The sequence below is a fragment of the Schistocerca americana genome, chromosome X (assembly GCF_021461395.2).
Source record: "Schistocerca americana isolate TAMUIC-IGC-003095 chromosome X, iqSchAmer2.1, whole genome shotgun sequence".
In the NCBI taxonomy this organism is placed as follows: Eukaryota; Metazoa; Arthropoda; class Insecta; order Orthoptera; family Acrididae; genus Schistocerca; species Schistocerca americana.
The window spans coordinates 664,948,520-664,965,092 of record NC_060130.1 but is presented as its reverse complement, the minus strand read 5'-3'; the positions used below and the strand labels follow the sequence as shown (position 1 = coordinate 664,965,092).

Genomic DNA, 16,573 nt, shown 5'->3' with positions numbered 1-16,573 from the left:
CATTATTTCAACCACTTTCTTTGACAGTGAATACTTTTTGCCTAAGTTAGTTAGTTAGTTAGTTAGTTACGTGTTCCATTGATCAATGGCACGGAAAAACCGTTATGATGTGGAATGTGTCAAATGCACAAGAAATGCGCACAGGAAACATTTTTTTTTTTTTTTTTTTTTTTTTTTTTTTTTTTTTTCATTGTAGCCTTATACCTAAATATTTCTATTATCTATCCCATTCCCTTAAATGGCACAAAATGCAAATATTATATCTCCAGATTTATTTACTCATATTCAAGAATTCATCTATGGTATAGAAGGAGTTGTCAAGGAGGTATGATTTCAATTTGTTTTAGAAACTATTACTGCTGTCTGTCGGACATTCTATTTCATCTGGTAATTTATCAAAAAGTTTTATAGTAGCGTATTTTACCCCTTTCTGCACCAAAGATGGGTTAAGTAAAGGATAGTGTAGGTCTTTCTTTTTTCTGGTATTGTAATCATGAATGTCGCTGTTGATTTTAAACTGGCCCATGTTGTTGAGAAAAAATTCCATTACTGAGTAAATGTACTGTGAAGCAGCTGTAAGAATTCCTAACCTTTTAAACAGATGCCTACAAGATGTGCGACTATGAACCCCACACATTATTCTAACTACTTCCTTTTGAGCAGTGAATACCTTTTGCCTAAGTGTTGAGTTGCCCCAGAATATTATTCTGTATGACATCAGAGAGTGGAAGTATGCAAAGTATGTTAGCTTACTAATTTCTACATCCTCAAAATTGGCAATTATTCTGATTGCAAAAGTTTCTGAATCTAGTCGCTTTAGGAGATCCAAAATATGAATTTTCCAAATTAAGATTCTCATCTGTATGTACACCCAAAAACTTAGTATGTTCTACCCTGGCTACTGACTTCTTTTGATATGTTACGTTTGAAGGAATTATAATTTTTCCGGCAGAAAATTGGATGTACTGTGTTTTTTTCAAAGTTCAAAGCAAGCCCATTCGCCGAAAACCAATTAATAACTTTTCCAAAGACCTTATTTGTATCATTTTCTATCGGACTTTCTTTTACTGGATTAATAATTATGCTTGTATCATCAGCAAACAGTGTCAGTTCAGCATCTTGTTTCACATAAGAAGGTAGGTCATTCACATATATCAAGAACAGGAGGGGACCCATGATCGAACCTTGTGGAACACCTAATGTAATTTCACCCCAGTTAGATAAAGTGGCAAACTCCTTTGAATTGCTTGAAGCATATAGTGGCAAACTCCTTTGAATCACTTGAAGCATATAAAGAGACTTTTTGCTTCCTGTTCTGTAGATATGACTTAAACCACTCATATGCTGTTCCATTTATACCATAGAATTGTAATTTCTCTAACTTAATATCATGGTTCACACAATCAAATGCTTTGGATAAGTCACAGAATATTCCTACTAGTGACATGTTACTATTTAAAGACTCACTATGTGCACAGTGAAATCATATATTGCTGTCTCAGTGGAACAGCATTTATGAAATCCGAACTGTGCTTTACTAAGTATCCCATCACTGTTGAGATGGCTAACCACTCTTGAGTCATTACTTTCTCAAAATTTTTTGAAAATGCTGTAAGCAAGGATACTGGCCGGTAATTATTGAAATTTGTGGTTTCCCTCTTTTTGTAGAGAGGCCTGACAATGGCATATTTTAACCTGTCTGGAAAAATACCCTGAGTCAGTGATGCATTACATATGTGACTCAAAACATCAGCTGTAATTGCTCCACATTGTTCTAATAACTTGTTAGAGATGTCATCTACTCCAACAGAACATTTATTTTTCAAAGATTTAATGATTTTTCCTTATTTCACAAGAGGTTGTTAGATGAAACTTAATCTGACTAAAATTTTTTAAAACTGACTCTTCCATGTACTGCTTGGCTTTTTCTTTTGACTTATTCTCACCAATTTTTCTCCTACACTTAAGAAGTGATTGTTAAATACATTGGCTACCTGTGCACTGTGTTAGTTAAGATAGTCTCATTATCTTTAACAGTAATACTGCCTACCCCAGTGGTTACTTTTCCTGTCTCCCATCTAACAACATTCCATATTGATTTGATTTTATTGCTGGAGTTGTTAATTTCGTCTGTAACATACATATTTCTTGATTTCCTTAAAACTTTTCTCAGTATGTTACAATAATTTTTATAGTGTAAAACTACTTCTGGATCTTTACTAGTCCTTGCTGTCTGATACAGTTTCCTTTTTCTTTCGGATGACACTTTAATACCTGTAGTAATCCAAGGTTTCTTTGAAAAGTTTGTGCTATTACAGTTAGTAATTTTCTTTGGAAAACAATGTTCAAAAAGGGATATAAATTTATCAAGAAATATGCTGCATTTATCATTAGCATTTGGCTCACTATATACATCTTCCCAGTTTACATTTCCTGAACTTTCTCTGAAGTGATCTATAGATACCGGGTTGAGCGCCCTCGCACTTTTACTTAATGATTTCTGAAGTGTACGCCCTGTTGGGTTTTGTAAGTTAATCACTTGTGTATCATGGTCAGATAATCCATTTTCCACAGGGAAAGCATGTGTTTGTTCTACAACCTCTTTCTGTAAAAATACATTATCTATTAGAGTACTACTGTCCTGAGCTATACTTGAGGTGAAATTGATCACTGATTCTAAGTTATGTGTTGTTAACAACACTTATAGTTCACTTTTTCTATCAGAATTGCTTAGAAAGTTTACATTGAAATCACCACAGATTAATAACTTCTTTTTATTATCTGACAGGCAGCATAATAGGAAGTCAAATATTTTTATGAATAGCTCCCAATCTCTTAATGTGGACCTGTACACTGTTGCTAATATCAACACTACATTATCTAGCTGTAGTTCACATGCACAAACTTCACTGTGCTGTCTGACACAAAACTTGCGTACTTCTACAGTTTTGTGTTTATACGCTTGTTTTGTGTAAATGGCAACTCCTCCTTTATCCATGTTAGATCTGCAAGTGTAAGATGCTAAATTATTCCCATTTATACTGACACTTTCCATGCCAACAGTCCCATGGTGTTCAGACAAAGTATATCAGTCTCATTCTTATTTTTGAATTCATCTAAACACATTAACAGCTCATTTACTTTATTTTTTATTCTCCTGATATTTTGATGAAGTACACTGATACTACCCTTAGCTTTATCCCTATTTACTGTACATGAAGGTTCTTTTATTCTATTTTTCTTGATTGTTGTCCGTCTGGACTTTGGCTTTAACCTAAAAAAATGGAAAAAAGAACACATTGACACCGGTGTGTCAGACCCACCATACTTGCTCCGGACACTGCGAGAGGGCTGTACAAGCAATGATCACACGCACGGCACAGCGGACACACCAGGAACCGCGGTGTTGGCCGTCGAATGGCGCTAGCTGCGCACCATTTGTGCACCGCCGCCGTCAGTGTCAGCCAGTTTGCCGTGGCATACGGAGCTCCATCGCAGTCTTTAACACTGGTAGCATGCCGCGACAGCGTGGACGTGAACCGTATGTGCAGTTGACGGACTTTGAGCGAGGGCGTATAGTGGGCATGCGGGAGGCCGGGTGGACGTACCGCCGAATTGCTCAACACGTGGGGCGTGAGGTCTCCACAGTACATCGATGTTGTCGCCAGTGGTCGGCGGAAGGTGCACGTGCCCGTCGACCTGGGACCGGACCGCAGCGACGCACGGATGCACGCCAAGACCGTAGGATCCTACGCAGTGCCGTAGGGGACCGCACCGCCACTTCCCAGCAAATTAGGGACACTGTTGCTCCTGGGGTATCGGCGAGGACCATTCGCAACCGTCTCCATGAAGCTGGGCTACGGTCCCGCACACCGTTAGGCCGTCTTCCGCTCACGCCCCAACATCGTGCAGCCCGCCTCCAGTGGTGTCGCGACAGGCGTGAATGGAGGGACGAATGGAGACGTGTCGTCTTAAGCGATGAGAGTCGCTTCTGCCTTGGTGCCAATGATGGTCGTATGCGTGTTTGGCGCCGTGCAGGTGAGCGCCACAATCAGGATTGCATACGACCGAGGCACACAGGGCCAACACCCGGCATCATGGTGTGGGGAGCGATCTCCTACACTGGCCGTACACCACTGGTGATCGTCGAGGGGACACTGAATAGTGCACGGTACATCCAAACCGTCATCGAACCCATCATTCTACCATTCCTAGTCCGGCACGGGAACTTGCTGTTCCAACAGGACAATGCACGTCCGCATGTATCCTGTGCCACCCAACGTGCTCTAGAAGGTGTAAGTCAACTACCCTGGCCAGCAAGATCTCCCGATCTGTCCCCCATTGAGCATGTTTGGGACTGGATGAAGCGTCGTCTCACGCAGTCTGCACGTCCAGCACGAACGCTGGTCCAACTGAGGCGCCAGGTGGAAATGGCATGGCAAGCCGTTCCACAGGACTACATCCAGCATCTCTACGATCGTCTCCATGGGAGAATAGCAGCCTGCATTGCTGCGAAAGGTGGATATACACTGTACTAGTGCCGACATTGTGCATGCTCTGTTGCCTGTGTCTATGTGCCTGTGGTTCTGTCAGTGTGATCATGTGATGTATCTGACCCCAGGAATGTGTCAATAAAGTTTCCCCTTCCTGGGACAATGAATTCACGGTGTTCTTATTTCAATTTCCAGGAGTGTATATCTGGATGAGGCACTTCCTCCACTACTTCAGATAGCAAGCCAAACTAATTTACTAATTGAATCTCTAAAGTTTTTTCAATAGTTTCCCTTCTTCGCCCTTTGCTTGCTGTCTTTTCCCAGCACCCCATCTCTTTTTCCTCCCTTTGCCTACATAATTCCAAATTCGCATTTTCTAGTTCAGCCTTAAGGGCACAAATTTTTTCCTCCTGTTTAGCTATTTTTCTGTCCTTTCTACATAACGTGCATTACCATGGGAAGAGCCTCATTAACTACCCCTGTTTCCTCTCCACTACATAACCTACAGTCTTCACAGAACACCCTGTTCTTCAGATTTTTACGGCAACCACCATATTTATCACATATAGTTTGATAGAAAAATTTACATAATTGCGGAGAATAACTTGGCACAAGAGCACTGAAGTTTCATAGCCTATACTAATACATGAAACTTCCTGGCAGATTAAAACTGTGTGCTCGACCGAGACTCGAACTCGGGACCTTTGCCTTTCGCGGGCAAGTGCTCTACCAACTGAGCTACCGAAGCACGACTCATGCCCGGTACTCACAGCTTTACTTCTGCCAGTACCTCGTCTCCTACCTTCCAAACTTTACAGAAGCACTTGCCCGCGAAAGGCAAAGGTCCCGAGTTCGAGTCTCGGTCGGGCACACAGTTTTAATCTGCCAGGAAGTTTCATATCAGCGCACCCTCCGCTACAGAGTGAAAATCTCATTCTGTATACTAATACATAACTAAACACTAATGTAAACAAACTTTTAAACTTACTTTTGAAAGTTTTAACTAACTATGTAAACTCTGTGTGACAGACACAAATTAATTTAACTTTGAAATGCTAAGTCTAGTAAAAAAAAAAAAAAAAAAAAAAAAACTACTCTCTCCCAAAATTTACGCTTAAAATGTAAACAAAACTAATGACTAATGGATTTTACAAAATACTTTCTTTTTGATCTAAATACACTCAGAAAAGTGAAACCTTCCAGCCTAGTGAAGAAGTAAATACACTAGTCTAAAATGTAATATTAATTAAATTAGCTCTTATTTCAATATTAATCACTTAACTAGCAAGAACTTCATGGGCATGCGTCTTCTGTAAAGATGGGTGCATCAATAAAAAAGAAAGCCAACATGCTGTTAAATGGCTGATCATAATGGTCTGCTGGTCAGTTACCTCATTGCCAGAATTTTACCAAACCCATTTATGAAACCTGAGTATTTTCTGTCTCTCACTTGCCTCCTATAGTCAGCAGAAAACACGACTGCCCAGACTTTGGGTAACATTTTTGTGGCAATTATGTATCGCATAAACACAATTTTATGAATGGGACTTATAAAATTGTCAGGTCACATGACTCCCAATGTTGCACATTAACACTTATCATCTTATATAAAGAAATTTTTAGTTCATTTGAAAACTCAGAAGCTCAAAATTTATGAAGTTAGTAGAGAATGAAGAATGCATGTATTTTCAACTCACACGAGTGTCCATAATTTTTTCCTTTGCTTTGCCTTTAAGAAAAATGAATATTGTGAGGTTGAACTTACCACGTGTAAACTTGTATAGTACATGCAACTGCATATCCAGAGACAAAAGTGTTTATCTCTTTCTGTCTTATTCATTACCATGTATGTGTCATATGAGCATACTGTTTTGCATTTAACACTAGTTTCATTTTATCTCAGTGTTGTTGCTTTTTTATGCTTTCCTGGGACAGATCTCCTGTCAGTGTTAACAAAGATTAATGTTGGTCTTCCACAGAAATTTATTTTGGAGGAAATAATTTAGGGTAGAACTGATGCAATCCTTAGTCCAGGCATGTGTTTAAGCATTAGAATGATCTTCATACAACAAAAACTGCATTACCCTCAATTGGAACTGGACACATGATAGACACATTAGACAGGTACTGTAGCAGCCTTATGACTTATTTTTATTTGCTATATTATAAGAAGAAAATACAGATGCTGAATGTTTTCTATACCATAAGTTTATAAAGTGCTAACTGCCTTGAGAGATACGCCCAGAAAAACACTATAAGCATAGATCACTGTTGAAAAGGTGCAAATTGGATACATTTTTGTTCTTGAGTTTATTCTAAAGTTTTATTTTGTGTGAGTCTTCTTACATTTATATCAGAGTTACATGAGTTATGTAACATTGTATGACCAATCATCGAGTGCCCCATTTTATGTTGATTGTATCAAAAAACCACACACTTAAGTTGGAAGCATCATGTATGCTCATTGTGATTGATTTGATTGCCTTTCTGTTGTTATTTGAAGTAAGTGAAGACTTCTGTTTACGTCTACATCCATGTGCATACTCTGTAAGCCACCATATGGTGCATGGTGGAGGGTACATTGTATCAATACTAGTCATTTCCTCACAAATGAAATGAGGGAAAACAGACTGTTTGTATGCCTCCATACAAGCCCTAATTTCCCCCGTCTTCATGGTCCATGTGCGAAATGTACCTTGGTGGCAGTAGAATCATTCTGCAGTCAGCTTCAAATGCCAGTTCTCGTAATTTTATTAATCATGTTTCATGAAAAGAATGTCATCTTCCGTACAGGGATTCCCATCTGAATTTACAAAACACCTCCGTCATACTCACATGTTAATTGAACCCCCTAGAACAAATTTAGCGACTCTCCTCTGAAATGTGTCACTGTCTTCCTTTAATCTAATCTGGGGGGGATCTAACTGGGAAGCACAATATTTATTATATACAGGATAGTATGTTGTGGTATTTTAACCATAATTGACCTCTGATGTTGTGTCTAGTATGCTGTAGTTGTGTACATGTTCATTACTGAATTATCTAAGTAGGATAGAAGGTAAAACTGAAGCATGAGAAGAAAAAAAAAGTCTGTATGTTATATGATGAAGTTAATAATGGTATGATATTTATCAGTTTTTTAAATGTTTAGCCGTGTAAGATGGAAGAAAAGTTGAGATTAAAGTTTTTCATTGAACTTTCAAGACACTAATGCACATTTTTGGCGTTTTGCACGAGAGAAACTTGTAGAATAAAACAGTTTGTGGTTGATGTTTCTTATATTTTTATATGTCATCAAAATTACTAAGTTTTAACCACTAACTTTATTTTACTGGGTGCATGTCTGGTTAACCATTGTCAAAATTTTTATGCATGGTTGTGAACACTCTACTGAATTTTGTGTAAAGGTACTCTTCTCTTTCCCATAACTTTCACTTAACCAAAATTGTCTGGATGGAAACAGTGAGGCTGGGCTAATAAGCATTTTGTTGAATAACTTGTAAATGTCAGAGTGGTGTTCATACAGAGTGACTCTAAGCAGTGTCATTCTGGCACTTTGCAAACTTTGTGGAAGTGTTCCGTTTTTTGCTTATGTAATATCGTGTTATACATCATCACAAAATTTCATGTTTAAAAACACACAAACAAAGTGAGAAATATGTCAGACAGAAATAGAAATATGGTGGTACTGAGGTTAACACAATGGACTCTGTAATGACCTTGTTGGCAGAATGCTATACTCTAATCTTCCTTTTTTTTTTTCTTTCTTCCTTCCTTCAGAAGCACAAGATTTCACAATGACTTTGTGTATCATTAATGCACTTATGGTGTAATTTGAATATATAGAGTTCAATGTATTGTGTTGAATTCACCATAAATTGTAATATTTTCCCAACCATTCTGTTTCACACCCACTTCACTGTCCTGTTGTATGTGTGGAATAATATCAGTTTTATTATGTTGCGTTACATTCCTGCTGTTTCATCAATATTGTAGTTTTCCTATTTCAGAGAACCTGAATGGTATAACTACTCCGAGCTACTTACTTTCCAAAAATAAAATTTTGAGTTTTGGAGGACAGTTTCCTTGAATCATGGCACCAGATGCCAGTTATTTGCATATGAACAGATGTTATATGAGGTGTTGCAATAAAGAAACTGGACTCATGATCTAACTCTTTATTGAAAAAAAAATTACACAACTGAAATGTTGTCCCCTTCAACACAATCCCCTCCCCGATCCCTTCACCACACCATGTGAATTTTCCACTGTTAGAAGCAGTGCTGCAAGTCATTTTCTGTTATGCTGTTAAGGAAGCTAATTGCTTTTTCCTTCACTGCATCCACAAACTCGAACATGCTTCCTTTGAGTGCAGATGCAGACTTCAGTTTTGGGAAGAGAAGGAAGTTGCATGGTGCTAGATCAGGTGGATACAGTGGATGTTCCACCACTGGAATGTTGTTTTTCACCAAAAAACTCTTCACAGACATCTTCTTCATCACTCACATTCATGGAGGGTCTCCAGAAGAGTTAAATAATAAGCTTGATTGACAGTCTGACCTTCATGCACCTGGTTAGTGTAGATAACTCCATTGGATATCAAAGAAAGCAATCATCATTGCTTTGAATTTTGATTTCCTCATGTGCACTTTCTTCTTCCTAATGTACTGAGGGCTCTTCCAACGTAAGGATTGTCGCTTAGTCTCTGGATTGTATTGGCATATCCATGTTTCGTCACACGTAATTACTTTGCTAGGTAATCAGGGTCATTTTCACTGTTTTCGAGTGTGTCAGCACAGCAGTCCATTTGATGTTGCTTTTGCTCATTTTTGAGGATTCTTGGCACCAGTCTAACACAAACCTTTGTCATGCCCAGATCATCATGCAAAATCTGTTTTAACGGTTTCCTTATTCATGCAGACAAGTTCTGAAATTGCTCGAACGCTCAGGTGGTGCTCTTCTTGAACAATTCTACTGATTTTCTCCACATTCTCTTCAGTTTTTGAAGTGGAAGCACAGCCCAATTTCAGATTGTCTTTGATGTCTTCCCCACTGTCCTTGAACCTGTTAACCCACTTGAAAACTTGGCGTATGAGATAGACATGGATCACTGTAAGCTTGTTTGAACAAATCATAAGTTTCTGTGATGGATTATTCAATTTTTGAGAGGGACTGGATGTCAACATGTTGTTCCACTTTAGAGTGTAGCATAATTCTGATGGGGCTCAGACACTCGACCTGTTTCTAAGAAGTCTCATGGACAGACATATCACCACAGTGGCATGAAATTTTGTATGCGTGTCGGGAGAGTCCCAAGGTTATTCTCCCTTTCTTCTCTTTGTCATCGACTAAACCAGAAATGCGCACAACAGGCAGTCTGGTTTCTTTATTGGCACACCTCTTATATACTCTGCACTCTACCATTATGTTATGGAAGTTTCTGTAGACTTCCTTGATGTCATTCAAGTGGACTATGCTGACAACCTATCCTGTCCTCTCTTCTTTAAATGTTGGTGTATATTCATCTGTCCGTATATGACTTACGTTTTCCATCTATTAAGTTGACAAATCCTATTTCATTGTAAAATGATTGCTGGAAAAATAAATTACTAATACTAAATAAATCATTATTGGTATACTCGTCAACTTTTATAATTATAATCCATTTCACTGATTGATCCAATTGTTGGCAATAACCAGTCTTTCAACAAAAAAGTGTTGTTATGGGGAACATAATGAGTAAGTCCTTTAAGTGCTCAGTAAAGGGATCTGGTGAGTTTTAGGGTGCTTTAGATAGTGGAAATCACAGTGGTGTTTGAACTGTTCCAGTAAAAAATTGGCAATATGGGTTGATGTAATGTCTTGAAAGATGCAATTGCCACTTAGGAAAAAAGCCAGGACTGGAAGATATGCTCAGCCTGCACGGAGAGCGTGGTACTGAAAACTGGTCAGGGCACCAAATGTCAAAGTTTTTTGTATATTAAAACACACACACACACACACACACACACACACACACACACACACACACACACACACACACACGCGTGCGTGCGTGGAAACCTATAAAACACCAGACCTTTCCTCTGTCTTCAACCATTCCAGTGCTATTATGGTGGAACAGTGTGATCTGTCTTGCTAATGAACTTGCATGGGGCATGGATAGCAATGTGGGCATCTGGTGGAATAAATCGTAAATGTGAATGTGTGGTACATGGGCAGTAGGTGTATTGTTGTTGACCATTACTGTAATTGGTGATCAAATAATCTATTGTCTGTGCTAGTTGAAACATAACAACTATTGAATTGTCATGTGCATCTTTTGTCAACTTTTCACCTCGTATCCCCACTATAAGACCAATGTTGTTGTGCTCTTAAGAAGGACAGTATTTGAATACTTGCCATAAGCATTCATTCATGAAGTCAGTCTTCAAGCTGTCAGAGTCTCCTTTTGTCAGTGATCAAAAAATATTTTCATTTCCAATCATGAGTCACTTATGTCTTCTGACTCACTCAATGGTCGATATATTTAAGATACTTGCCAATGGGTGAGTATGCTGCTGCTAACTTAATGGCACTTTGTATGCAGCACTTCTCAAATTGGTAGGGATTGAAATATGATCAAAATAAGACACCCTTCTGTCATTAGTGATTTTTGCCATAAAATCTATATATTGTGGCAGTGGGTTCCAACAAGCTGACCAGCTGCCAATTGATCCAGTGCATCAGTAAGTGGGAATTAATAGAATAAAAGGTCTAATGCTGTATCCTGGTTCAACAGGAAGAACAGTTTGGATGAAACTATATGACATGCAGTCTTCTTGTCAATGTAACAACTCTTCTGTTGTGATTCTCTTCCCATCCTCTTCTGAAAAGACTGTACTCCATGACTTATGATATATTGCTTACTCATCCTGAAAATACTCCTGTACAAGGACTTTTTTTAATGCACTTACAGGGATTTTAAGAAAAAGTCTTTATCTTAAATCGAGAATATCCATTGTGTTTACTTGATTTAGAATATCCCAGACTCTGTTATTTTTTTTCATTCTTACGAACCATGGTAATACAATACAGTGATTCTCTGAATTCAGAATTCTTGCTTTGTGATTGATTATACATATCATGTTTTTATTTGATACCATGTGCCAAGCATTTATTCAAGCTGTCCAAGTCGTTCTATAGAATACAGTACACCAGTTCCCCTATTCAAAATACCAGTGGTGGCAAGCTGGTCATGTTTTATAACAACAATAACTGCAACAATTCTGCATGTTTACCCTTAACTGTGTTTTTTAACAAAATGGTTCTCACACAAACAGTTGGTACATGGTTGTATGGCCCCAAAATTCACATTAATATGACTGACTTAGTAGATTCCAATATGCATCATCTTTTCTGAAAGGAATGTCAGTACATTGATTTTATTTTTTCAGGTGCTCTTAATTATTTTTCCAGTCTGATGGCTGAAGGGGGTATTATACAGAAGCAAGGTTGGTACATGATACCTTTATTCATCTTGTTTATCATACTTGGATGCCCATCTATAAATGAATGCCACACATTCACGTGGTTAATTCGTCTGTTACCCATCTATATCAATTCCAGTGGTTTATACTCAATGCAGGTTTTAATAACCTTACAGCTGAAGCCATACAACAGCTACAACACATTGAATGGTTTGGATGGTTGTGTTAATTTATAAATTTACTCATCACTCTGAAAAAGCTTCTTCCAGAGTTAGTGTATTGTGAGATATGCAGTAAGCTGCTGTAGTAAATGAACTAGAGACACTGAGATAGTATACAAAAAGAGGGGAGCAGGTTAATAAAGCCTGGTTAGGGAAAATGAGAACTGAATATATTGTAAATGTGCATACTCTTGAACACATTTGAACCTGGGAAACATTGTTATGGAAGCATTTGGCATTATGTTGCATATTTTATGTTCAAAGTTTTCAATTGTACTAGCCTTCATAGACATGAAAATAAGCATAATTTGGAGGAAACTGTATGACACTCAGTCTGGTTAGTGTAGCAACTGCACTGTTGTAATTCTCTTTCTCTTCTTATTATTGTGATTGTTCTGGAAAATGAAGTGTTTTATGTCAGTCCACCAGTACTTCACTTAAAAAACATCTGCCAAAAAGGCAGTCTGAAACTTTGAGTCAGGGTACAAGGTGAGCCGCAATATCTCAGTTGGTAAGGGAATTGCTATCGTGAAAAGTTAGGGTCCAGTTTTAAGTCCCCTGATCCTGAATAGAATTTAATTTGTCAGATAGTTTCATTATAGTGTTGATTCCACAGCAAGAGCAAAGTATGTCGATAACTAATATATATACAGGGCTATTACAAATGATTGAAGCGATTTCATAAATTCACTGTAGCTCCATTCATTGACATATGGTCACGACACACTACAGATACGTAGAAAAACTCATAAACTTTTGTTCAGCTGAAGCCGCACTTCAGGTTACTGCCGCCAGAGCGCTCGAGAGCGCAGTGAGACAAAATGGCGACAGGAGCCGAGAAAGCGTATGTCGTGCTTGAAATGCACTCACATCAGTCAGTCATAACAGTGCAACGACACTTCAGGACGAAGTTCAACAAAGATCCACCAACTGCTAACTCCATTCGGCGATGGTATGCGCAGTTTAAAGCTTCTGGATGCCTCTGTAAGGGGAAATCAACGGGTCGGCCTGCAGTGAGCGAAGAAACGGTTGAATGCGTGCGGGTAAGTTTCACGCATAGTGATGTGAAAGATTCAGTGTTTAAACCTCCTCTACCAAGAAACGTGCCAGAACTGCGAGCTCTCATCAACAATGCTTTCAAACTCATTGATGGGGACATGCTGCGCCGAGTGTGGGAGGAACTTGATTATCTGCTTGATGTCTGCCGAATCACTAAAGAAGCACATATTGAACATTTGTGAATGCCTAAAAAAAACTTTTTGAGTTTTTGTATGTGTGTGCAAAGCAATGTGAAAATATCTCAAATAATAAAGTTATTGTAGAGCTGTGAAATCACTTCAGTCATTTGTAATAACCCTGTATATATAGGGGGGGGGGGGGGGAGAGGTGTGTGCGCGTGTGCTTGGGTGGGTGCCCAGTTTTGTAATAAACTACTATGGTATGAAAATTCATCTGTAATCCAGAGCACTTGCCCGCGAAAGGCAAAGGTCCCGAGTTCGAGTCTCGGTCGGGCACACAGTTTTAATCTGCCAGGAAGTTTCATATCAGCGCACACTCCGCTGCAGAGTGAAAATCTCATTCTGGAAACAGTATAATATACTCTCAACAAAATTAAACAAACTGATCCCTCCCCACCTACTAAATGTTTGCATCTTTCAGTAGTACTGTTCGGTAATTATGTTTTTGGGAACACAAAATAGAAAACCGAGGAGGATTCAATGAGGAATGGTCTATTAATATGGTGTGTGTTGCACAAATGAAAGAGGAAATGAACTAATGTTTAAAAATATGTAATGAAGCAGTAATATTAATGGGCTGTAAACAGCAAATGTGTTGTTGATAAACATCTGTGACATGTGCCAAAAATTACTTGCATGAATACCACCGTTTGTTAATGTGGGCATTAACAGTATATTAGCTCACTTTTGAGGTACTTCAATTTCATTACCTTTTAGTCAGGTTTCTACGAAGAAGGTTGTTAAAAAGAACACCAAGTTGAAATGAACACAATGACGCAAAGCTTTGTAGGTATGCTACCTGCTTACCCATTGTTGCTCACTTAGTCACAAGGTGAATTTGGAAAATAAAGGCCATTTGCTTATGTTTAAAAGTCGGCTCAGAACAAAGTTGCATGAATGATGGGGCTCATCAATTCTTTATGGGCCTGTAGAAGTCATTGTTTTGAATCTGTAGTTGTTTGACTAAGGGCAAAAGCAAACAACAATGACTTCAAAAATTGTTGCCCCCAGCAGTTATGAAGTGTGTGTTGTAATTAAATTTTTGTGTGCAAAGGGATCTAAAGCTGGTAAAATTCATCAGGAGTTTGCCTAGTTTACAGGTCTACAGCAATTAGTGAAGGCAATGTGAGACATTGGTGTCGGCGATTCGAAACTGGCTGTACAAATGTGCATAATGATGAACAGAGTTGCAGGCTCAGTAACACGACTGATGAAATTGTTCAACTAGTAGAACAAAAACTGTGATCTGATTGGTAACCAGTACTCTGGATGTTAAATTTTCTCATGTTGGCCGCTCTACTATTGATAGGCTTGCCGCTGAAAAACTAGAACGTTGCAGATTGCATGCAAGTTGTGTATTGAAAATGTTTTCTGACCATCACAAAGAGCAAAGAATGTTTAACAGGAGGGCATTATCGGCAAGATTTAGATGATTTGTCTTCCTTCAGTATTTCATGCAACAAGACAAAGATATCCTACGTCAATGCAGAATCAAAATCAGTCATTGCAGTGGTACAAATCTAACCTCACTAAAAAGGAAAAGAAATCAGTCTCCCTACTTGAGTCAAAAAATTATGGCTGCAGTTTTCTTGGAGGAAAAGGGCATGTCTTTGATTTATTTGATGGAACATAGTCAACAATTACAGCTGATGTGTACTGCAAAACACTTACCAGATTAAAATATGCCATCCAAAATTGATGTTGCAGGAAACTGTCCACCAGAATTGTCCTTGTCTGTGACAACATGCATGTACATATTGCTGCCCATACCACTGGTAAAATTTAGTGTTTCTATTGGCAACTTTCCAACCATGCACATTGTAGTCACAACCTCGCACCCAGTGACTATTACATCTCCTTGCACTTGAGAGACAATGGCTGGGTGAACAATGTTTTGAAGATGAGGGGGGAAATCAACACTGCTATTGTAAATTGGCTCAATTGCAAGACACAGAACTTCTGTGCAGAGTGGTTTAAGAAGCTAGTACAAAGTTACAAAAATGTTTAGAAGTGAGCCATGATTATGTGGCAAAGTGAACATGGTTTGCAGGAAATGAAAGCCGCCAAAAAAGCATATTCTGACGAAAGTATTTGTTATGGCCCTTACTTTTTGAATATGCCTCATATTCATCCCTATTTCTCATATTCATCCCCATTTCTCATATTATGTAAGTATAGGAAAATGATTTCTGCCACATTCAGTTCTCATTAAAGTACTATAGAGAGCTCCGATTGTTCTTTTTGACTAATTTGAACTGAAAAGTCATTGCGACTATCAACAATCAACACAGTTACTATAAACTATCAATATGACACATTAGTTTTTGGTTTTTTCTACATGACAGCTCCTTCTCACCCTTGCTCTCATACCTAGAAGTGAAATGCTATAACAATTCTTATCAGTCAGTTTTGATTATGTTTGAGTGTCACTCCCTTACCAAACAACTTCCGTCCCTGTTAGACAATTCTTTCCAAATCAGTAATTTATGTTTATACCAGATTTACTTGAAATTGTTTCAGCTGTTCCCAACTTCCATTTAATTATAGAATTATGTTTGCTTTTACGTGTGCCATCTTATTATGTTGTATGTGTACATCATTTAGTTTAGATAACTGCAGACTCCATAATGGAACACACACACGTCCATTTTTACAATGTAGATTCTTGAGCTAACGATAAAGTATTCCTTGCATGTGTCATTGTATGGAATGATAACTGGGTCTATTAGTGTGGGTGAGAATTCAAAAGACTATTGATGGGAAGACCAGCGCACGCACTTTTCCTGCTTAAAAAAAAATCTGTTTGCCATATTTGGCAAAATTTGCTGATATTGTTGTGGAACTTTGAGTTGTTTGACACAGTAACCATAGTGATGAAACTCTGAAATACATGCTTCATTAAACTGATACTCCACAAGCCACTGTACAGTGTATGCTGGAAGATGGGTACCAGAATAATTTCATCGACCCCTTCCTCTTTTCCCAAAACCTGTTCAGTACACATGTGGTGTATGGAGTAAAATTGTTGCTACGTCTATGTATATGCCTGAATTAATCTTAATTTTACCTTTGTGGTCATTATGAAAGATTAAGTTGAATAAAGTAATATGTTTCACGGTTTGTATTGGAAAACAAGCTTTCAACATTCTTGG

The 16,573-nt window shown here is 38.3% G+C and overlaps 1 protein-coding gene across 6 annotated transcripts in view; it reads left to right on the top strand.

Annotated features, from left to right (window-relative positions):
- Positions 1–16,573, top strand: part of LOC124554752 — a 207,831-nt gene that overhangs the window by 71,579 nt on the left and 119,679 nt on the right. For 4 of the 6 annotated variants that reach the window (XR_006968432.1, XM_047128401.1, XM_047128402.1 and 1 more), the window contains one exon: positions 11,930–11,986. The exons of the other annotated variants lie outside the window; for them this stretch is intronic. Coding sequence is in view for 3 of the 4 variants with exons in the window: in XM_047128401.1 (XP_046984357.1) it covers positions 11,956–11,986 (31 nt within the window). In the remaining variant the exon portion in view is untranslated. The remainder of the gene's footprint in view (positions 1–11,929; positions 11,987–16,573) is intronic. 6 annotated transcript variants of the gene reach the window in all.